We start from the raw sequence: 24,056 nt of genomic DNA, 5'->3' as shown, positions 1-24,056 counted from the left end.
CCAGCCCTGGAGATACCAACCCAGGGTCCAAGACCACCCCCAGCCCAGGAGATATCAACCCAGGGTCCAAGACCACCCCCAGCCTGGGAGATACCAATCCAGGGTCCAAGACCACCCCCAGCCCGGGAGATACCAACCCAGGGTCCAAGACCACCCCCAGCCCAGGAGATATCAACCCAGGGTCCAAGACCACCCCAAGCCTGGGAGATACCAATCCAGGGTCCAAGACCACCCCCAGCCCGGGAGATACCAACCCAGGGTCCAAGACCACCCCCAGCCTGGGAGATACCAACCCAGGGTCCAAGACCACCCCTAACCCAGGACATTCCATCTCATGGCCTTGGACCAGCCCTACAATCATCATCAACCTAGGACACAATATCCCAGGACGAATCACCACCCTAAGCCCAGGATACAATAACCCAGGTGACAGTTACACAGGTGATAGTAACCCAGCTCAAAGTAAACAAGAGACAATTAACCCAGGCTACACTAACCCAGGCCACATCAACCAAGGTCACAGTAACGCAGCTGACATTACACCAGGCCACATTAACCCAGGCCACACTAAAACAGGTGGCATTAACCCAGGCCACACTAAAACAGGTGGCATTAACCCAGGCCACACTAACACAGGTGGCATTAACCCAGGCCACACTAACACAGGTGGCATTAACCCAGGCCACAGTAACACAGGTGATAGAAACCCAGGCCACACTAACACAGGTGATAGAAACCCAGGCCACACTAACACAGGTGGCATTAACCCAGGCCACACTAACACAGGTGGCATTAACCCAGGCCACACTAACACAGGTGGCATTAACCCAGGCCACACTAACACAGGTGGCATTAACCCAGGCCACACTAACACAGGTGGCATTAACCCAGGCCACACTAACACAGGTGATAGAAACCCAGGCCACACTAACACAGGTGACAGAAACCAAGTCACTATCGGAGGAAACCAAGTCACTAACCCAGACCTCCGTAACCCAGACACCCCTCAACCTCTGCCCCGGCCTGCCCTCCCGCCCAGTCCAGGACGCACTAACCCAGAGCTCACCCTCACCCCCAATCTGTCAACTACTCCCAGTACACGTGAATTGCGGGTCAAAATCAACCAGGTGGTGGCGTTCCCCAATGCCAGCCAGCATGTAAAGCCCCAGAATGAGCTCATGGAAACGACTCCTCCAAAGGTCAGCCTCAAGCAGGGAGGGAAAAAACCCCACTCAACAGATGGCCGGCACCCGATGTTCCCATCATCAAAGCGTATGTATAATTAACAAGAATATAATCCTAGTGAAGATGGTTTTAACTGCAACACTTATTTTTGTCAGTATGTAATGTGGTTTTGTACAAGATGGAATAGTAGCTTGCATAGGAAACAGTTGAAATCATGAAATCATGTTAATCAGCCTAACTGTTAATAAGATAATGACCTAGACACTGATGACCATATATATATACACACATACATATTTGTGAGTGCCAATTGAACATACTGATATATTTCATAAGTAATATCAAAATATGATACAACATCAGAAACTATAACAATTAAATTATTGTCCAATTATCCCTTTGGATAATTGGACAATAATCTAGAAAAGAAGAAAAGTTATTGTTACATGTTTCATGTTTATTATAATTAACGATAATAACAATAATGATGATAAAAAAAATGTCTGTATTCATCATTTTCTGTAGATATTAATTCCTATAAAATCGAACCACTTAATGATGGAGATTTTTTAATTTGCCCATGTGTTTACCACATCTCTGAGCAGCAGGAGAAACGTGCAGGAATCCAACCGTGCTCTGGCTGACTCAGACTAAACAGCTGTAAGGCGTCCTTTAATCGGGCCCTTCTCAGTCCAGTTTCGAGCTTGCAGCCAACGACAAACAAAGCAACAACCCATAGTTGCTCAGGCCAAGCAAACCAGTTCATTGGACGTTTTACGACCCAGGGTAGCTTTGGGCTTTTAATGTATAAAGGAATTTTGACCCTTTGTAGACCTACTATTTCTCCTCTCATTTCTCCTCTCCCTCTCTCTCTCTCTCTCTCTCTCTCTCTCTCTCTCTCTCTCTCTCTCTCTCTCTCTCTCTCTCTCTCTCTCTCGCTCTCTCTCTCTCCCTTCTCCCTTCATGGATCGTGGTAAATAATTTTGGAGTGATTTGTGTTTCTGACCTATAGTACCCAGGGCACCCAGGGACTGTTCCGACCATCTCAACAGAGGGGATCAAACAACCGGCCTCCACCCGGTGACCCCTGACCCCAGGTTGAGCTCCTTCCCCGTGTTGTGCGACATGGATCACCAAGGTGGAGGTTGGACGGTCATTCAACGACGCCGGGACGGCAGCGTGAGCTTCAACCGGACGTGGGTCGAGTACAGCGAGGGATTCGGGGAAATGAAGGGAGGAGAGTTTTGGCTGGGCAACGAGAAGATCCACTTGTTGACGCGGGCCAGGGACATGGTTCTCCGAGTGGAGCTGGAGGACTTCGAAGGGTTGAGAGAACACGCCGAGTACGGGAAATTCAGGGTGGCGAGCGAGAGGCAGCGCTACCGCCTGACCGTAGGGGGTTATTCGGGGTCCGCGGGCGATGCCCTTAGGTTCAGCAACAACTACGACCACCACAACAAGGCGTTCACCACCCCAGACAGAGACAATGACCGGTACCCGTCTGGGAACTGCGGAGCGTACTACAGCTCAGGGTGGTGGTTTGATGCCTGCATGGCAGCCAACCTCAACGGAAGATATTATGGAGGAAAGTATAAAGGGGTCAGAGATGGGATTTTTTGGGGGACATGGCATAACATTTCAACAGAGTATTATCTGACTAATGATAGGCAGTCTTTTAAAACGGTAACAATGATGATTAGACCCAAAGGGCCGGCATTGTGAAATGGGCCTAATCGTTTTATAAGAGATTAGAAGTACGACCTTTCTACCACAAATTTCTTCAACAAGCTACGGCTATATTAGGTGATTAAAAGGGCCTATATTATACACCTACATTTTTCATCCAACACAGTCGATACAATGCTTCCCCCTCCTGGCATGATAGGGTATTTCAAAGGTTTAAGTGCACTGTATAACGAGTATAAACTGAATTTTGTAAGTATTTAGGCTACTTTATTTTTCTCATGGATTAAATATTATTTTCATTTTAATGTTATGTAAAGAAATGGATTCGGGGGTTGATTTTTGCAATGGAGAATTGAATTGAAAATGACAATTTGTCAGTAAATACGGACGGACGCAAACCTCAGGTTATTCTCTGAGGATAAGTAAGACTGCTGAATTGAATTACTGGAATGTTTTGATGTATTAAATGATTTATGAATGATGATTTATGGCCTACACTTTTTATACATTTATTTTATTATGATATAAATAAAACTATAGTAGTCCATGAGTTTTTCGTCTATTTATTTATTGCTTCAACGCAGTGGAAACTAAACTATCTGAAATCAACCGCATATTCAATGCTTTATTTGTTTTAATAACTGCAGCAGCTTCTTGTCAATCGTATGGACTCCGTTTCCCAGCACTCTTTGCGTTTCGGGGACCGGAAAAACATGCATTCCATTCAAGATTACCAAACAGTTAAAGATCTAAACATGGGCATATGCTTGTTTTAACTTTGAGATGCCTTTTTTAACTTGAGATGCGTTGATATGCATTCGCTTGTTTAAGGCTTGTTTGATTGATTAAGATATAATTTGTGGTATAGAAGAAGGGTGTACGTAATATTTCATGTGGTGGTCTGCCCTTGGCAATCACGATGTCTTGGTCCATAGCAGGTCGGTGTGTTGGAAGGGAGTTCATAACGGCATGCCAAAAGACAATCTCACTTTCAATTGTAAATTCAGGTCTTCCGACCTCGTTCAGAACCCTATCCACTTCTCCATGTACGTTTAGCGACAGCACCGCTAAAGGGGAAAGGCAGGTCCTGGGGAAATGGGATTTTGTCGTAGACCCATATTGTACGGTGCTCTCCCGTTTGGGTTGCAGTGTCGCAGTGAGATCGCTGGATCCACATGACTTTCCTCAAGCGAATCAAGCCTTTATTGTAGTTTACGGATCCAGCATCGATCAATCTAGGAAGCTTGATCTGTTTAAGGTGCACTACGATGGTCAAAATAAAGAATTATCCATCCTGGCCGACAGGGTCACCAGTGATATCACCGTGGAGCTGACAACGTCTGTCAAAAGTAGTAAGTTGGCGGCTTCAATCAATTTAAAGAACATCATAACGTGTTTATTTTTGTAAATAATATTTTCAATGGCTTTATTCCGATTTGTTTGTGCCTGTCAGATCTCAACATCGTCACTCACGGAGGAGGCGCTGTCCACATTCAAAACATGGAGTGTGACGTATGTAAGGTACAGACGGGGCAAGGAAGCTGCACTCTACAGTCGGTCAAGGTAACTCTTTCTCAACCAGGTATATTCATTGTAACCCTGAGTAATGAAAATACGTGTATGTAGACTGGAAAGATGAGATTGATTGGCTTTATTGAGTTGTTCTGCATGCTGGCGTGCATGAACATTGGGCTTTCAGTTGTGTTGCCTCTCTCCCAGGGACATGAGGTCGAAGTGCAGTCAGATGGAGGGCATGTTACTGGTATCGGCACTATCCACGGCAACGTAAACATCACAACATCTGGAGACGGCGTATGTCCACAGTAACTTATGCAAATATTTCGTTTTTCTCTTTCACACACTTAAGTGTTAAGTGTTGTTTAATATGCTAAATGTTTGTATATCTAATGGCAGTTTCCAACTATATACAATTTATCATACAATAAATGCTGTATACACACACACACACACACACACACACACAAACACACACACACTTTATGTGCAAATGTCCATTTTGTTCGAGTTCAGTTTGGATGTCCAGTGGGAATCCCAGCAGCACATGATGTACAACAGTGTGTGTGTGTTCCTTTTGCAGGTGGTGGATGTGAAGAAGCTCCAGGGAACGGTGATGCACGTGTCCACGGAACGCGGCCCTCTGAAGGTCAAAGCCATCTACGCAGAGTCCACATCTGTCTCGTCCTCCTCTGGGGCAGTGGAACTGGGACATGTACACGGTGAGGCCGAGAGAACAACAACCGTCCCTCGGTCTCTGAAGTGGACATAGTAAAGAGCACTGCATCCTTATGTCGTATTTCAAGTCAAGCTACACAAAAATGCCGTTAACAAGACAAAATAGGGAAATTATTGAAATTATTTTAAAATTAAAAATACTTTTTCTTGATAATGTTGAACAAATATAAGAGGAACATGAACCCATGCACATCTTGAACTTTGAAAAATCTTGATGTTTGATATTGTACTTGGCCACATATAGTTCTGTTATCTCAGAATAACAATGTTTGTCCCTTTGGCCAGAGAAGGATTTGGGAGGCCTTGAGAGCGTTGAGTAATCGCTCTGCAATGTTGTTTTCCCTCCAAGATAGACAAGCCTAGCCACGCATGTCATCTTTTATTTTCCTTTCAGTGACAAGCACAGGTGTTTATTATCAGTGGAATTTACCTGCCTCCTGTTTACAAGAGCACTCAGTCAATGAGATTTTTTATGCTTTTGTCATCTCGTCTATCTTAGGTGAAGCGACCGTGAAGAGTGTTTCTGGGGACGTGATCATAAGTGAGTCTGGGTCTCCCTTCGCATTGCAATGTCAAATCAATACTTCCGTCTATTTAATGCAAAATACAAATGCTGTATGTACTTGTTTGTTTTTGCATTGACAGATGGTTCAAGTGGTTCCCTGGATGTGTGGTCCGACAGCGGGAACATTGATGCGTACGTTGGGGAGAGTGGCAGTGCTAAAGTCTTCAGCCAATCAGGTGAAACGTGGAAGTCAAAGCATCACATTTTCCTCTGTTGCCTTTTAGATCTTTAATCATCTCGATCCACCGACGTTGACTCACTCTTCCTCTTCCTCCCTCTCGATGTTGTGCGGATCAGGGGCCGTATGTGTCCGTGTCCCCTCCTCTCTGAGAGCGCGGGCGGACCTTGTTGGAGCCTCAGTGGAGGTCAGCCCAGAGGTCACTCTGCAGGAAGCCAGCCGCAGGGTCACCGGGGGTCAAACCCAGGTCACAGGTGAGGCGTCTGCTAAACCTGCCATGCAGGTGGGCTACAAAATGCTACTATGCAATTTTTGGCACTTATTATCACAATACTACAATATGACAGTACTCTATCATATTGTTTTTATTACAAATATTATGATTCTGAAACATTGTTTTTACATAGTTATCCGCTGGCTCAGCAAACACAAAAGCATTACATGGTAGACACAATGGTTCTGTCCAATACCATCGTCATGTGCCCTATGCACTACAGGTACGACTGGTCGCTATTAAGACGTTTTTGTTTCAGGGTATGTGAACGGTAACCCCGGGACGGAGCAGAGCATTACAGCTGAAGCAGGACACGGTGTGGTCACCCTGAAGACACAGAGTTGGTTCCAGTCCCTCCGGCTGCAGGGCAGCTAAAGTTAGAGCCTCGTAAGGGGGCTGCCCCACAGCCAAGAGGACCTCTATTCCTATGCAGTCTGGCAGCAGACACCAACTCAATCATCAGCATCCTGGTCATTGATTGGTCCATTGCTGAGGTATTTAATAAACCTGGGGTGGAGTTGGGAGTCCTAAAGAAGTCCAACTGTGGAGTGCCGAGTTGTGGCGTCGGCTTATGAACATTGGTTTACAATGATGGACTTGATGGAATTTGTGTGTTTGTGTGTGAGGAAATGATAGTCAAGAAATGACTTAAGAATTTATTGTAATGTGTAACTATTGAAATAATAAAGAATAAACATACTGTCGCTGAAACATTTTATATAAGTATTATCACAATGTAAAGCAAATGTTGACAATATTCCATCACTTTGAAATGTAACAGTGCAGTCTTAGGAAAAGAAATTGAGACTAACAAAAACAACATTCTGGTTTCTATAGTGTAGCACTTAAAAGCAGTTTTGCTTATGTGTTTATTTGTATGTACTCCAATGAATCTTCCCCTTTTTCGGTTATATCTTCATTGTATCTTCAAAAGCGTAGATGGAATAAAAAATAAAATGCTCAAATGTAACTTGTGGGGTTTGACCATAATAACATGGGGGGGTACCAGACCTCCACAACACAGGGCCTCCTCAATGTGACCCAGTGGACACGCCCTGCTGCAGGCACAGCATAACGGATATCTGAAGTGGAGCATGATTCTATCTCAGGTCAGTTTGCTGCTCTCGTCATCCACCGTCTCCTCCGCTGGTTCCCCCTGCCTGCCAGTGACATCACTCTGGCTGGGGCTTTTGATTGGCTCCAGCATCTGGCCCATGTTGTTGTATCCGAACCAGAGGGGCGGGTCATCAGCGCTGTTTACCCAGCACTGCACACGTGGCTTCAGCCTCAGGGCCGCTGTCCTACACACACACACATTATTTTTCTTCTTCTGTAACTCCAGTGTACCTTAGGTGTGTGTATGTAGGCATAGGCCTACATACAAACACACATTATTTTTCTTCTTCAGTAGCTCCAGTGTACCTTAGGTGTGTGTGTGTGTGTGTGTGTGTGTGTGTAGGCCCAGGCCTACAGGTGCTCTCTCACTTGGAGACGCCACAGCAGTAGGCCAGGCTGATGCTGACCAGCGGTGGACAGGAGCGCTCCAGCAGACGGACACTCCGGTCGCCCAGCCGCACACAACCGCTGACGTCCAGCTCCCGCAGGTAATGCAGGCCAGCCGTCAGGTACTGCACCGCCACGTCGGTCATCTGCCAAGACGGTGGCGTAGAGAGGGGGAGAGGTGGATATTGCACATCCGCTTTTACCTTTTTGTAGTACTTTGGTACTTTTCCTTTGTTTCATTTTAAACTGCTCTGGAAATGTAAATGTTTATTTCCCCCTGCTAATAAAGTTAGATTGCATTGAATTGAGAAATATTTAGAGAGGCCGATGGAGTGGGAGAGGGAGGGAGATGTAGATTCGAGACGTGGAGCGTATTGAACGCAGGAAGCACAGACAAGCACTCATGTATGATGAGAAACAGATGTGTGTGTGTGTGTGCAGCATGTGTTGTGTGTGTGTGTGTGCAGCATACCTTGGGGCAGCCAGCCATGCGCAGGCTGACCAGTGCTCGACAGTAGAGGGAGAGGGCCTTGAGGGCGCGGTCGGACAGACCCACACAGTGAGAGACGTCCAGGTGCCCCAGGTCTCTCAGACGCTTCAGCAGCTTCTGCACGCGCACGGAGACAGCATAAAGTGTATCTTACATACTATTCCAATATTAACAGAACAGGAAAGGAGTGGAGAGCACCAATATTATGAAGGGAAAAAAATATGAATCAATAAAAAACAAGCCACACACATGATTGAAACAATGAAAAAGCAAGACACACAAATGAATACATCAATACAAAACACACAAATAAACAAGCAAATCTGAATTGAACAGAACCGTGAACCAGAGCTGAGGGGCCGTACCTCAACGCCCACGTCTGTGATGTGGACACACTGCGAGAGCACCAGCCTCTTTAGGCAGACGCCTTCCAGAGCCCCCAGCCCCTAAACATCCAGACAGGGTTTCACAGACACGTCCCCACCATGGTACCACCACTGCAGCAGAACGTTAGTGGAGGTTCAGGAGGAGGTCAGACTAGTAGGGATTACCTGGTCCTGGACGCTGCAGCCACTGAGGTCCAGGGAGCTGAGCTTGCTACCGGTCAGACCCTCCAAGCTGCTGTCAGTCAGACTGCTGCAGTGACTCAGGTTGAGGTGGGACAGTTTCAACATCCTGAAGGATCAACCGCGCATGCACACACACACACAAACACAAACACAAACACAAACACAAACACACAGACACAGACACACACCCACCACATCACATCACATAGATGCTCAACGAATGAAGCCCAAAGGGGCATGCCCCGGCAGGGAGGTATGAGTGTGAGTGGCAGTGTCTGTGGAATGTGTGAGTGAGTCCAGGTCTACCTCTGGGCGATCCTCGTGACTGAGATGTCCCGGATTCTAATGCAGTGACTCAGGTTCAGCTCTCTCAGTTTGGCTGCAGAGGAGCCCTCTGTCAGGAATCGCACACCGACATCACTCACCCTGTCACAGAGCAGCAGACATGTTCGTTCAGAACCACTGGCATGTGCCCAGTGCACTAAACTGTATTACTCATTGTATGTAACAGAGATTTTGTGATATGGTGTCACTGTATGCACAAAATATATCTAACATATATACAAAGAGATTTTGTGATATGGTGTCACTGTGTACACCAAATGAGCGGTATTACGTCCAACTTTGTGTTTGTTTTGTCAGTTCAATAAGAGAGCCAAACCCCACCTTTAAATACCGCTGTTTCTCATTCTGTTGCAGGGCTGACGGTTCAATTCAGTTTCAATAAGCAAAGGACAGGTGGGGTGCATAGATGCTAAATAAGCAGGTAGCCAGGTAACCATATCAGCCACTAAGAAGTTATGCATCCAATAAGAGAGAGAGTAATCTAATGCAGAGTTGGGGTTTGGTTGTCCTTTAATCCCTCTGTCATTGCTTTTGATTGGTTTCCCTGTCATTGGCTTCTGTGAGTGCTAATTGGTTAATTAGTTAATTGGTTATTGGTTGTGTTGCGTGCGGTGATGGAGGTCGCCACCTCCATCTCAGCAATGTCCTATATCTGTTTGATTTGAGGTTGAGTTGTTTATTTTTTAATAACACATGCATTATCCTTTTGATTCACTTTTGCGTGCGTATTTAAGTTCTTGGGAGCAGAGGTGGGAGAGTACAATTGCGGTTGTAACCCCTAGGCGGTCATCACACATGCACGCACACAGTATTAAGAACATCGATTGTGTGAAACGAATGTAGCTGCAATTCAATGCACACACACACTTGTTGCAATGTGAGATGTCTAGGTAGTTCAGGTTCTTCAGGGTGGCTACAGACTCCAGGCATGCGTCGGTCATCCTGGGGCACTCGGCTGCATGCAGCCTGCGCAGCCCGGGAGAGCTGCGACACAGGGCCTTCCAGCTGCTGTCCGTGACGCGGCCGTTTCCTGCAACCAAACTCACAGAGAGGTAAGAGGGAACCAGAGAGGAGGGATAATAACCTTTGTAAGGTCGGTGAGTGCGATAATAGGAGATGTAGATTAGAGTTAAGGTTAGAGTTAGAGTTCAGCACTTTAATTGGTTAAAAATGGCAACGCTATCGATTGGCTGAGCGATTGATGGCTTTGCCAATTTAGACTTCAAACCACTCCCAGGCTTGTTCCTGTTCGGGAAGTCCATCTTCCCTGTCAATCAAATGCGTGCACACAATGTTATCATAACTCTAATGCAGGCCTGCTCCTCAATGGCAGAGAAACAGGAGGGAGGGAGCGTATTCTTTGTTCCTCAAAATCTCTCACTCTTTGAAACGATCAAATCAGGCCTGCAGCCTCTCAACATACAGTCTCATTGGATGGGACCATAGCCTCACCCTCCGTGCTGAATGCCTTGAGTTTGGAGACTTCTGCAATGGCCTTGAAGGCGGCGTCAGACAGATGAGGCGTGTCCAAGAGGGAGAGGGCGCAGAGAGAAGAACACCGCGCGATCAGACCCTGTTGAGGAAGACCAGATCTGAGCTGTGTTCTGTTATCTACTGGGCTAGGAGAACTATTGCTTTCTGGGATCTACTGCTCTCTTTCATCTACTGCAATCGTGGTTCTACTGCGTTTTGAGGCTTGATTACCAGACCCTCCTGAAGATCTGTTGTGTTCTGTGAGGCTGTGAGATAACCCTCTCTGTTATGTGCAGGTTAAGATTCTTAAGATAAATATTGGTAAAGAAAGGATTTGGTGTTGTTGATGCCGTGGTAAAGATCTGGAGGAAAGCAATGGATCATGATGGGATTAACCCCGGAAAGGTGCTAAAGATCTTGTTTACCGACAGCTGCTTCTAGAGAATAACTTTTCTAATCCCTTATGCACCTGTGATACAGCACCCAGACATGACATTCACTATTAATTTTCAAGGGCTGGGATTTTCAGGCAACCCACACAATGATTTGGTTTTGCACTTTACATGTGCATGTTCAGTCTCCAATTTCAAACAGTGCGGTTTCTTTGTTTTTTTTCTACTTGCATCCCCCTTCTCATACCAAAAGCAGTCAAGCATAGGGCATGGCTCCGTGCCAGGTCTGCTTAAGAGTCCCGGACATGGGCTAGCCAGGTGATGCTGGTTCACACCCATTGGCAAACATATGTGTTTCCAAGGTCCTTATTTCATTGTGTAATATGGAAAGTCCTACTTTCAAAATCACTGTGAAACATTGCCAAGAGTGAACGTACTTACCACAACACATCTATCAGACAGAGTGGCCATATCATTGATCACAATTTCTTTGAGTGATGGGCATCCTGTTGAGATGTATCTGAAACCATCCACTGTCATCTAAGACAAACAAAACATGATTTCAGAATATGTCTGTCTCCGGTCTGGAATGTATAGGATGCAGACTGTTAAGAGTTCCCCGCCTGAATTTATTTAACCGTAAATCCATAGCATCTGGAAACAGACTGAGTATAAAGTGGCACATGTGATGGGACGTGCTCTTGGTGTGTGTAGGTGGGGTAAGTGCCGGGTTGTAATCTAATACAGCCTCCCTTTCAAAAAAATTCTAGCATTTTCTCTCTCTCTCTCTCTCTCTCTCTCTCTCTCTCTCTCTCTCTCTCTCTCTCTCTCTCTCTCTATTCTCCTCATACGCATACAGTTTTCCAGCAATTTGAGGCAGAGTTAGGAGTGAGAACATGAGGTTAGAAGACAGCTAACAGGAGACGGGAGACTTCATTCACATCAAGAAGACTTGGATGTTGTAATCAGGCTCTACAGAGTGAAGCAGAGCAGAGAGAGGAGATTTATCAGCAGCACGGACACCGGACCTGTGTGCAGCCAGACAGGTTGAGGTGGACCAGGTCGTGGCAGCCCTTCCCTGTGGTAAGATACTTTAAGCCTTTATCTGTGAAGTGCTGGCAATAGGCCAGACTGAGGTACTGGAGGCTCAGACTGCTTCTGTCAAAAATAACAGACATTTGAAGGGTAACAGATTATGATAAAGACGAATGGACACAAAGACAATATATAAACTCCTAATTATTCTCCTATCAAACATGTGTTTGAAAATGATTAGAATTTATTAGATTTTTTTTTTCTTTGACAGACCCATTTGAGTTCAATGGTAATCTTTGTAAACAAATTTCTTTCGTAATTTCCTACGTCTTTATGTTATTAGAAAATGTGCTTTTTTTGGCAGAACCACTTTAGTTCAATGGTAATCTTTGTAAACAAATACTTTTCGTAAATACCTATATCCTGAAATGGTCATTTCCCTTTCTGGGATTCAATACACACAATCATACCAAGTTTTAACATAACCGTCTTTCCTTGTTCTCTGACTCACTATGAACTCCCATTAAAACATACTCATAGCATCTTGCCAATCTGGCACTGGACTGTATTTCTCCAGCAGAACAGAAATAGTACAAGTTCTGGGAAAGAGACGGCATGGGGCCAAGGCAAAGGGGGGCTCAGTACAAGAGCCTGGAGGCTACAGTAGTAGAGAGGCAGACGGCGATGCTAGTCTTAACCTGCAGACACCGCGTACCTTGAGAGTGCCCGCAGGGCCTCATTCGTCACCGATGTGCAGGAGAGGTTGAGGTAGAGGAGGCTGGGACAGGCCTCCACGAGGCTCTGCACCATCATATCCTGAGGAGGAACAATGCAGTTGACAAAAAAAACATCCAGCATATGGTCGTGTGATGGGATAAGTGTGTCCCTGGAACAAGTACAACAACATGTTTTTCTTTCTATAAGACCATTCAAAGAATGATTGAGAAGGATTATCCCACACAAAAACATGAAGGATGTGTGGTGTTGATGCCATCTTTCACCGACACTGAACATTTGAGTAACTTAATAAAGAGGGAGTCTGATTCAAATTAAGTGATGCACATCCTACCATGTGTTCAGCAAATACAAAGCACAACCCAGCTCAGCAAATACAGCACATCAAGGGAAGGTGTGTGTGTGTGTGTGGGTGGCATTTAACTTACAGTGATATTAAAGCACTCTGACAGATTGACTTCCTGGAGGTTTCTGCATTTATCTGATGCAGAGAGCGAGTGAGGGGTGAAGCAAATAAATAAATAAAATCAGAATTGTGAACTAAATGTAATTAGCTGCCATGGTCCTTTAAAACACAACCATTCCCCCCTCAGACTGTCTGTCCTTTCTAGATGTCGAGCTTGGTTAGTTTCGATGTATTCTATGTATATTGCAGAGGAAGGATCAAATGTTGTCTTTAATGCAAGACAAGTCAGTATGCAAGATATTTCCCCCTGATCCCCATATGGAGCGCATAGTTTAAAGCTTCATCTGAGAGGTCGTACCACATATTTAATACTGTGCCGCAGGCCCTCAAGCAACACAACAGCTGTACCTAAATAACAATAAGATACTGGACGTGCAGATCCCCATCTGCTTCTGTGTTGCAGTCTGTACTTCAGCTTGGACAGTCATTCCAAAGAACCCCCCATCTCTCCAAGTGCTCCCCATCTGGAGAGGCCGCTCCAGGGCCCAGTATGCACCTTAGCCCCTCTATCCTCTGGGCCGTGATGGTCCTGCTCTTGTTCTCGATGGCTGAGATGAGAAGAGCCGGACGGGGCAAAGGACTCAAAGGAGTGAGGAATGGCTTGGCACGGGACAGGTGTGAATCATCCACTTGTTCATCCTTCTGCATATTTAGTTGACACATAGATTGCAACATTAAGTGTACACAATCAATGTTTGTGCGTGAGCGACAAACTCACAGCACTGATCTTGAACCACCATGGTAGGTGGCGAGGCAACAGGCGCCATGGCAGATCCGGCACCGTCCGGTTACTTCCCCCGAACTGCACAGAGTCCCTGCAATCCAGGGACATCTTTCTGGACTGCCAGGAGCGCGGTCTGATCTCAATCCCTAGCTCCAGAAGCTGGTCCAAGGAGCCCAAACATCTTCTTCTGGCCCGCAACCGGATAAGTATCCTACGCGATGGGGCCTTTGCCGGCTTTGAGGGCCTCAAGAGTCTGGACCTGCAGCAGAACCAGATCTCCGTGGTGGAGGAAGGGGCCTTCCAGGGCCTGTGGCGCCTCAAGACGCTGCTCCTGCAGCACAACAAGCTGGCCATGGTGGGCGAGGAGGCCCTGATCCCCATGCCCAACCTGCAGTACCTGCGTCTCTACGACAACCCCTGGAACTGTGGCTGCACGCTAGAAAGCCTCGTACAGACCCTGCAAGTCCCGAGCAACCGTCACCTAGCCAACCACGCCAGGCGAGTCACTGCACACAAATTATGGTCACCGATTTAGAAGATGCATTCACCGTGGCACAGGTCATGGAGGGGCAGTTGGAGGTTCAACAGTACAGAGAAATGTCTTGAAGGAGCAGGTAGGGGTTAGACAGTGATTACATGTACAGGTCCTCAGGGAGAAGGTAGGGGTTAGACAGTGATTACAGATACAGGTTTTCAAGAAGCAGGTATGGGTTAGACAGTGATTACATATACAGGTCCTCAGGGAGAAGGTAGGGGTTAGACAGTGATTACAGATACAGGTTTTTAAGAAACAGGTAGGGGTTAGACAGTGATTACATATACAGGTCCTTAGGAAGAAGGTAGGGGTTGGACAGTTATTACAGAGACAGGTCCTTAAGAGTAGGTAGGGGTTAGACAGTGATTACAGAGACAGGTCCTTAAGAAGCAGGTAGGGGTTAGACAGTGATTACAGAGACAGGTCCTTAAGAAGCAGGTAGGGGTTAGACAGTGATTACAGAGACAGGTCCTTAAGAAGCAGGTAGGGGTTAGACAGTGATTACAGATACAGGTCTTGAAGGAGCAGATAGGGGTTAGACAGTGAATACAGACGGGTCATTAGGGAGAAGGTAGGGGTTAGACATCTTGCTTACATGTATACTGGGGACTCTGGTAAACCAACCCAGAATCTTATGTCGGCATTTCAAAGATTTATTATTTGCATAAATTATTTTGGATCTCGTGGGTCATATCCTGGGGAAAGTTTATTTGACATTTATATGAAATAACCCATGGCCTGAAACCAATTTTCTTCTGGCAGGTGTACAGAGCCGCTCAGGTTGAAAGGCAAGAAGCTGAAGCAGGTTGATACTGAGTTTCTGTGCCAGGACTCGGACCAGGGCCCACAGGACGATCAGACGCACCCCTCTGAGCCTGGAAAACCCAGCGGGATCCGCAGCAAGCCGGATGCCACCGTCTCCTGCCACGCCTACCTCTACCCAGAGCCCCGGCTGGACTGCAGTCGGAGAGGTGCTTTGACAGACTGATTCCTCACCACCTTTCATTGGTTTTTGCTCTTTGTATTTTCACAGATACAGAAGATGTTTTGGTTTTGGGTGAATGGGCCACGTGTTTGTTATGCAACAGAAAGATTAGGAGAAACATTTCCAAGAAGTAATATGGTCTTGATCATCAAGCTCGCACATTAAAGCTGAGAACAGTCTTTTGAGGTCGGACATTCTCTCCCTTGCATTCCCAAGGAACCAGGGTGGTACCATCAGAAACAAGCAGCTTGGATCTCTCTTGAGAGTCACAAACACATTTTATCATCTCAACTCACTGCCAAAGTTGCACAGCACAGATGGTGGAACAATATTTCCCCAGCAAATACCACAATGGCCCCGTAGAATACCGAACGCCTGAGCAAACAATCATGATGCAACGGTTGGGCGTATTGCATAACATACAATACAGAATGACTCTGTCCCTCCCTTCTCAGGTTTGACCGAGGTTCCAAGTGGTATTCCGGATGATATCGTTCATATGGACCTGTCTCATAATTCCATTCGTCAGCTACGAGCCAGAGATTTCCATGATGCCCGGAGTTTGAGGACATTGAACCTCAAGAACAATGACCTGGAGCACATGGAAAAGGGTAAACACTTTTTATTCTAAATATCTAAACCTGATTTAAACAGAAGGGAAAGAAGGGATGGTGAAACATAGTTCCAAAAGACCTCTGAAATATAGCTGTCCAGTTTAGAATATCATTAGCTGTAGAGGAGCAATGACTTAAAGCAACACACCAGGGTCGTATTATAAACATAGTAGACATTTTGAAGGGGAAACAGAAGAGGAATGTTGGCCAGTGGACAGAGACCCGTGGTTTTCTGGAGAATAATACTCGGACGGTCGGAATATGGAATGACGTCCAAGAAAGAAACAGGGAACATTAATGAAAACTAAACTAATCCAGCACACATTTCAGCCTTCTGGGAAAGGAATATTCCTTGATTGATAATAACCATAAAACCATTAGCTGTCTGTCCCTTTATCTGTCTCTCTGTCTCTCTCTGTTTTCTATCCCAGGCTCTCTGTCAGGCCTGCTCCATCTTCATGAGATGGATCTGTCCGACAACAACTTGCACTTTGTTCAGCATGGCGTCCTGGAAGACCTTTACTTCCTGTCCCTGCTGAAGCTGGGAGGAAACCCCTGGGTGTGCGACTACAGGTGGGCTATTCTCATCTCTACAATAAATAATCTAATCAGTGGTAAAAACCTTCCAGGTTCAGAAAGTGAGAAAATCGCTGCCAAGTTTTTAATCCAGCATTGCAATAAACCATTATGTGGGCTTTATAGTCACTGTGATGCACCATTGCTGAAGTGGGCGGACAGTCCACACACGACCATGGCATTTATGGTCACTGTTGGCCGTAACATGGCTGTGGACACGCATGTTTGCAACTTTCAGAGAGGCAAAATATGGGACTAATTGCCTTAGGAACCCTGTACCCTTTGATGACCTTATTGGTTCACGCAGTTCACTCAGGGCGACAATAAATAAGGTTTAATGTTTATCCGAGTCTGCTGTTTGGCAACAGACCCACGGTCGGGAAAAAATACCAGGAGGACTTTTATATTCTGGACATGGAAGGGAAGTCACCACAGTCCGGTTTTGTGAGCTGAGTCTGTTACCTAAAATACATACTGAACAAGGTACTCTTTTCAGCATCCATTACATGGTGTACTGGCTGAGTCTGCACCCTGGGGTGAGGATGTCTGGCCTGCAATGCCGTTCCCCTGTGCAGCACATGGGGGAGCGGGTGGAGAAGTACGTGGACTCCTATTACCGCGCGTGCCCAAAGGAGGCGCAGCGCAGCCAGAAGGAGCAGGAGGAGCAGGAGGACACGGACCCTGAGCTGTGGGAGGGCCTCCTTGAGGTGCAGGGGACTCTGGAGGAGAACCTGGAGCCCAGCCACCTCCGAGGGCCCCAGAAGTACCAGATCATCAGACTGTCCTGACTCCACTGAACATCCAACCTTCACCATCTATATTAACCCCCCTCACACAAGCAATACAATCAGTCTGTATCAGATGGAGAGACCGACCTTTAGAATGATCTATAGTTGATGATCCTTAGAACTTCATTGCAAATATACAAATGAAAATTGTACTTTTTGACTATTAGATAGTTGCTTGATAACATAGATATTTACAATTTGCTGGGATGAAACACTTGGATATAGGGACTACACATGAAACCGGTGCATCTGTTGCACAGAATACTCACTGATGCATGTCAAGCTAAGCCAGGTAAGGGACGTGCAGCCGCGTAGGTTGAGGTTGGTGACAAAAGGCCGGTACTTCCGTAGAATCTCCTTGACCGTCAGGTCAGTGATCCAGTCTTTTTCTACAGAGAAGTTTACCTGCCAGAGTCAAGAGACATTAGGAGAAATCCTCAACACTTGTGTAGTCTGTATGTGTTCCTGTGGTTCAGTGTCATGGGTAAGGACCGCATACAGAGATGAAAGGGAAAATGTAGGCCTACCCGACTCCACAGATGTCCCGACTGTGTGATGGCTCTCCACGTACTGCACACTAGCTCACATTTCAGTAGGTCTCGCACCTCTAAGTACTGGAAGATCTGAAAGCACACAGACCTACTCATGGATTTGATCTATTCCTCACTGAACAGTATTCTGTTTCTTTAGTAACCAACGCGATAAAATTAGCTTATTATCTTTAAGCTTTATTATCATTAAAAAAATACTTCCAGCAATCAATTATTTGATGTGCATTTTGGGACTTGTGTAAAATTACAACTGTACCCGAACTTCTCTCTTGAAGTGAACAATGCTGTTTGATATACGGATTGATTTGAGTCTTTGTGGTACAGCTGTGCCTTTTGGACATATCTGGTACTTATCAGTTAACCCATGAAAAAGACTAAATTACTTCTTTCTTTTTTTTAAAACACGTTTTAAAATCCCATGTTTTAAAATCCTGTGTACTTTATAAGTTATAGAGCATATATCCCTTGTTTATTAAGAAAAGTTATTGAGAGAAAACGTGCTACGGCATGTTTACAAGATTCCATAGCACTTAAGACGTATGTGTTGTTATGACTATTATAATTGTAAACATACTTGTTGTGACGCATGAAGATACACGGCAGATCAGTCACATGTTGAACTTAATGATTATTTACATATCAGTGCACACAAAAACTCAAAAATGTAAACAGCAGAAGTAAGTAAACTACGACTACTATACTATAAAGAAAAAAACGAGTAGGGTCCTGGAGCTGAACATGTGGTATTAACTAAAGAAAGAGCTTTCCGTAAACATACAACCAAGGAATGGCAATGTCAGATATGATATATATGGCCATAATGAGATGGGAATGGCTTTAATCAGCAGTCCTGGAACTGAAACAGTGTTTACAGCGCACTGTAGCCTTATGCAACACACATGACCTCATCGCTGACTGCCTGTAGAGAACGGGAGACATCCTGGGCTCCTGTACAGTCGGAACCCACGTTACTTTAAAGACAACATGAAAATGTACTTGTTCAGGCTAGTTTTTTAACCAAACATTTCAAAATAAAAACTAGGGGGGAAATAAAGAAGGTTGTACTATTTCGTTTTTTACTCAAATCGAACTTGCTGACCTCTTAAGAACTGTTTATGTGATCACGACACAGAGTGTATGATTGGGAATTACATTGCAGCCAATGAAAACACAGCGACGCGATGAAAAGAAAGCATAAGGCAGGGCCCACTGACCTCTATAAAACACTGACTGACCAGATCATATTCATCCCTCACATTGTCTTTTACAAGTATGTCACATTCCAGATGCCAGATAGGCTCTGAAAATAACCTATATATTTGTGTTTTTAGCTTGATCTTTATTATTTTTAACTCGGCATATAGTTTCCTGCAAAAAGATGGTTGTCAGTGTGATACCTTATTGGAGAGCTTCCTGGGGAGAACGGAGACACCGTCACATCCCTCTCCAGCCTGGTCGCTCATCTCTAGCAAACCCTTATCCAGTCTCTGGGGGTACACCCACAGAGCAGCAGATTAGAACACACACACACACACACACACACACACACACACACACACACACACACACACACACACACACACACACACACACACACAACCCTCAAACCTCCAAGTATTCCTTGGTCCTCTTTGATTCCTTCACAGCAAAGCTCCATAGGGTTATTATGCGTTTAAAGCGGATGCCATTGAACACTTTCTGAAGCTTCTCAAAGACAGCTGAAAACAACAGAAATCCATACTTAAATCAGATCATATTACATGTTATGAATGTCCTACCTGCCTTATAGCCTTAGGATACATTCAAAAAATCAAAATATGCAGGTCACGATAAAATCTTCAGGTAAAACTTGCTGTATCAACTGAAACTACAAAAGATTCCTAATGTGTAGTTCATTTTAGTGGACAAGACACCTAAATGAGATGTAGTCACCATTCCACGGTTGTGCCTAGTACCTCTACGTCTAGTCCGGTCACATACCTGCTTGGACGCTCTTTCTGAATCCTAACCAGCTCATCCAACTTGTGAGTGCTAGGCACTGCCGTTTCCTCCCATAGTGCTCTGCAGCCAACCTCATCTTCTGGTGAAGCTCATAGGCCTTCCTCTTCCTTTGTGTGATGTACTTCACCCATTGTCTGCACACACACACACAAGCACACACACACACACACACACACACACACAATCACACACACACACACACACACACACACACACACACACACAATCACTTCTCATTCATTATTCACTCGTCAGGATCCACAGAGAACACAAGGGGAGTTGAAACAGGACACTGGGGGCTAGCCATTGAGGGGGAAAGTGAGTCATATAGAATGAAAGCTCACCAGTTTATGCAGTCGTTTTATTTTCTTTGGATCTTATTCTGGTACTAAGGTGGCCTTTTTTCTAGAGGACTTCACTAGGCCTTGTTGATTTGTATTAGCTTCTTCATGACCATCTCTAAACATCACGAGGGTATCCAAGGTGTAGAACTCTGAACATACTGTCTAGCTAGGCTTACACAGTACTCTCCTCGCCCCATCTACGCTTGAAAAGTTCAGGCTGTGACTCACAACTACAACAGCTGTCTACAATTAACTAATGAAAGCGGTTGAATTAAATATCGAAATTGTTTCCCTTTCTCCTTGCTCTTGCATAAGGACGATTGGGTGAGTTAAGGAAGCATTAGGCGGAAGAAGTGAGGGAACAGGTGAGTGTGTGGAAGTGGAATAAATGGGATCAACATTCGGCCCAAGGCACCGGAAACAGTTTTTTCCCCAGAGAAGCATAAAAGGCTCTTGTATGCTTAGATTAAATGTTTGGCTGATGACAAGATATATGCTGCCCTCATTTCAACCAGTGAATTTTCTGTTCAAAGATTAATCTGTTGATTACAATGAATTCAAACCTCTGAATCTATGCTTCCTTAACCCTTCAGATAAATAGCGAGCCACTCCTGTTATGTTTCACAATAGCCAGCCAAACAGGGCTATATATCCAACAGACATAATATGAATTAAAATGCTAAAGACCAAGCAAAGGCTACAGAATGCAACCTGATGTATATGAATAAGCCCGGTATAGGCTAGTTCTTCCAGGCCCAAAGCTACAGTCTTAAGTCCCCACGTCTTCCAACAGAATATGTCTTCAACTTCAACTGAAACATAAAGACAAATGACTTATGTTAATGAGTATATGCTACTTAACAGACAAAGAAGTTATCTTTCCATCCCAGCTGTATGACCCAAACAAGTAAGCTGGCCTATCAGATCAGATACGGCACCTGTTGCCAAGGAGACGCAGAATGCAGTTCGGTTGTCCCCTCTCCAAGTGCCTGTATCTAACAGGTAAGATTATACCATTCCATGTTGGATTTGGTTTGGCCACCCACAAGCTCTTATAAGGTGTACTACACAAAGCAGTAAGTTCCAACCTCCATCCATGTGGCAGACGTCAACTGTCAACATTTGTTGTTCCACAAATGAATGGGCTATGGAAATGAGCTGAGTTTATTTTGGAGCCAAAAAATTAATGAAATATTAAACAACCAAAGTAATAAATACCTTTGAAATACATTTGCTTGCAGTAATCAAAACCTACCTGAAGCAATACCTTGTTAGATGTCTTCGGTAACAGGAGTAGGCTTTCTCTAACAGATACGTGGGCAGCTGAGAAGATAAGGTGCTTTTGTTAAACTCAGTATTCTTCATCTGGTCAGTACTGGATTTCAAATGGATTCCAAGATGGGCTGAAGGAATGGAAATCACACAGTAGGCCTACCGAGTCTTCGGCCTCCTTGAAGATGGAATGCACCCTGCCACGTGTCAATGAGGTTTTTGCTATTTGGTTTTCTGCATCATGAGCAAATGTGTACCTTGAAACACATGGTTTTACAATTGACATCAGCTGGAAGTAGTCTCTAAGATAACTTATTCAGATGGTCTAGAGACACATAAGGTGCTGAGATACAGTATGTGTCATATTTAAACCAAATTGGAAGAGAATGCAGATAATATAAACAATTATCCGATCTTCAACACAAATGCTATAGAAGAATAGAGTTGCCAAAGTGTGCCATATTAATGTTAACACTCACATATTTCACTCGTATGATACTACAGGGACAGGCTGCTCATGCCCACTACTCTAAAAATAAGAATTACGAATATTATGAATACAATTAATACTATTACAATTAATAGAAATAAGCTAACTTTGGTTAATGGCAAAACATTGCAATAAAATACAGTTCTTGCAGTGTACTCCAACTTTTCCATAGATATGAAGTAGACTAGCAGGATTGATTTTACAAAACAGTTTTCTTTCAATAGAAAACTATAATGAAATGCGACAGATATGTGGGAGGGAAATGACTCGGAAATGGTTATATAACTGGAAAGAGAGTATGCCCACTTTGGCTCCACGTGTATTTCTGGAAGACTTTTCAGCCCTCAGGCCTTGAAGATCAAATTCAGAGATCAAGTTCAAGAATGGCAGATTAAGTTTGTTCTAATTTAAAGTAACTCTTACGTGAGTATAGGGTATTATGATGTCTGTTTTAAATAAAGCGCCCTTCATTATTTGAGTATTTATTAATAATTTGCATGCGAAAGAGCGCCACCGTGTGTCAATCGCTTAGAACAACAATGCAAACCCCGAGCCGTTACCAACCAGTCAATGTCGTGGAGATTATGATGTCCTTGAAGGGCAACAAGTTTATTTTCCAGAAACTGAATTGGATCATTTGGACTTGACAAACATGAAGCCGTCAACAGGGCCTGTTGACAAGAAAGTGTATGCGGAAGTAAGGCCTACATGATAATCGATTTTACGCACAACAGCAGTAGTCTATTATGCATCTGACACAAATGCATTGTGATATAGATTAACATACCTGATAAATTTGCGGCAGAGAGTGTTTTAGCACGTATTGTTTAACTTTCGCGTTTTGTACGGGATCCATGGCGTGCCTTCGTATGAAGCTCCTTTCTCACGGGAAATCTTTCTAGGTTTGACGTTGCTAGGTGACCATCACACCAAATCTAAAGTAATCTAATCTAATCTAAAATAATGTTGGACAATGATCTGTCACTGAGTGAAGCAAAAAAAATAAACGACACAAAACCAATGCGGATAAATGTTATCCAATAAATGAATACATTTATAAATAAATATAGTTTTGGGTGTAGGCCTATTCATATTTAATGACAGGGAAAATGTATTTGTATGTAGGTAAAAACAATCTGTGGTCCGTCCAAGACGCCTATGGCTGCCTCGGAAACCACGTGAAAATTTCATAAACTTTTATCAAAACTGCAAAATTTGAAAAAAAAAAATTGTGTGTGGTCAATGTGTTTGAACGGATTTAAAGTGACTCCAATTTCTCCGTGCTTCACTCCCCCCCCCCCCCCCCCCTTTCTTATGTCTATACTGCTCTTCTCAGTTCTGCTTCTTTCTGTTTTTATATCTGTTCTGTTTATTCTCTTCTGTCCCAACTACTATATATTCTCCTCTCTGTCATGGTTACATTTGTAGGCTTAGTTTAGGCTTTTTCTTCTTTCTTTTTTTTACAAATAATTCTAGCGTGTTTTGCCATTATCTTTTTGGCATTCTTCTTCTCTTACTGATCTGTCTCTCACTATTCTGTCTGACCTGTTTTATGTTGGAGGATTGCTTAGACCTTATTGATTACATCATATTATGTTGCTTTAAGATACTTTACTCAGGGTTTTAATGAATGCATGTCATTATGAAAATATAGCAAGAGTAATAATGATAACAAATAAAACAAAATGGAAGAAAAAGAAACACAGCCAAGGTCTGCTTTATAGGCTAAGGCCTTTTTTACTTCTTTTTTTTAAATCACATGCTTTTAATTTCTGTAGTTGTACGATTCATTTGTTAAAGATGTGCATTTTAAAATGTGACTTCTTAAGCCAAATAATTGTATCAATGTAAACAAATATTAATTAAAGAATTTAATTTAGGGAAACCAACTCTCAGCCTGGCCAGTCTCTTTGTTGGCAACTAGTGTTCACATGTAAAGTTAATTAGCTAGTTAGCCATCATAGCCTCAGGCCAGCTTGAGTCCTGCATTCTGCTACTTCAAATAAGCGAAATGCTGCATACTGTAT

At 44.2% G+C, this 24,056-nt stretch overlaps 4 protein-coding genes across 4 annotated transcripts; 3 read left to right on the top strand and 1 right to left on the bottom strand.

Moving 5' to 3' along the window:
• Nucleotides 1-1,080: 1,080 nt before the first annotated feature.
• On the top strand, nt 1,081-3,136 carry fgl2b (fibrinogen-like 2b). The gene is made up of 2 exons (XM_079743886.1): nt 1,081-1,272; nt 2,198-3,136. The coding sequence occupies exons 1-2, from the start codon at nt 1,179-1,181 to the stop codon at nt 2,905-2,907; spliced, it is 804 nt and encodes a 267-aa protein (XP_079600012.1). The 5' UTR covers nt 1,081-1,178; the 3' UTR covers nt 2,908-3,136.
• A 473-nt stretch (nt 3,137-3,609) lies between these two features.
• Nucleotides 3,610-7,033, top strand: fam185a (family with sequence similarity 185 member A). The gene is made up of 8 exons (XM_079743976.1): nt 3,610-4,223; nt 4,325-4,434; nt 4,591-4,683; nt 4,970-5,108; nt 5,624-5,665; nt 5,770-5,865; nt 5,987-6,121; nt 6,401-7,033. The coding sequence occupies exons 1-8, from the start codon at nt 3,791-3,793 to the stop codon at nt 6,514-6,516; spliced, it is 1,164 nt and encodes a 387-aa protein (XP_079600102.1). The 5' UTR covers nt 3,610-3,790; the 3' UTR covers nt 6,517-7,033.
• Nucleotides 7,034-7,246: 213 nt separating this feature from the next.
• On the bottom strand, nt 7,247-18,395 carry fbxl13 (F-box and leucine-rich repeat protein 13; the record flags this gene model as incomplete). Its single annotated transcript, XM_079742832.1, has 14 exons — nt 17,899-18,395; nt 17,641-17,776; nt 13,112-13,164; nt 12,664-12,764; nt 11,942-12,071; nt 11,355-11,453; nt 10,501-10,621; nt 9,916-10,078; nt 9,010-9,129; nt 8,686-8,809; nt 8,500-8,580; nt 8,117-8,251; nt 7,627-7,790; nt 7,247-7,442 (listed from the first exon to the last, which is right to left on the bottom strand). Exons 1-14 carry the CDS (start codon nt 18,016-18,018, stop codon nt 7,247-7,249), a joined length of 1,743 nt encoding a protein of 580 aa, XP_079598958.1. The 5' UTR covers nt 18,019-18,395.
• On the top strand, nt 13,640-17,486 carry LOC307080356 (leucine-rich repeat-containing protein 17-like; the record flags this gene model as incomplete). Its single annotated transcript, XM_079743032.1, has 6 exons — nt 13,640-13,764; nt 13,895-14,371; nt 15,171-15,379; nt 15,849-16,004; nt 16,439-16,580; nt 17,080-17,486. 6 exons carry the CDS (start codon nt 13,640-13,642, stop codon nt 17,369-17,371), a joined length of 1,401 nt encoding a protein of 466 aa, XP_079599158.1. The 3' UTR covers nt 17,372-17,486.
• Nucleotides 18,396-24,056: the final 5,661 nt, after the last annotated feature.

Source organism: Pollachius pollachius, assembly GCF_949987615.1.
Source record: "Pollachius pollachius genome assembly, chromosome: 9".
In the NCBI taxonomy this organism is placed as follows: domain Eukaryota; kingdom Metazoa; phylum Chordata; class Actinopteri; order Gadiformes; family Gadidae; genus Pollachius; species Pollachius pollachius.
Note: the sequence above shows the minus strand (reverse complement) of the source record. Positions and strands in the feature narration are given on the sequence as shown.

Bases quoted from the DNA above. Each gene is read 5' to 3' on its own strand.
- fam185a (XM_079743976.1), top strand. From the start codon at position 3,791: ATGTCTTGGTCCATAGCAGGTCGGTGTGTTGGAAGGGAGTTCATAACG. The intron at 4,224-4,324 runs GTAAGTTGGCGG...TGTGCCTGTCAG, and splicing joins GACAACGTCTGTCAAAAGTA to ATCTCAACATCGTCACTCAC. The intron at 5,109-5,623 runs GTGAGGCCGAGA...CGTCTATCTTAG, and splicing joins GGAACTGGGACATGTACACG to GTGAAGCGACCGTGAAGAGT.
- fgl2b (XM_079743886.1), top strand. From the start codon at position 1,179: ATGGAAACGACTCCTCCAAAGGTCAGCCTCAAGCAGGGAGGGAAAAAA. The intron at 1,273-2,197 runs GTATGTATAATT...TCTGACCTATAG, and splicing joins GATGTTCCCATCATCAAAGC to TACCCAGGGCACCCAGGGAC.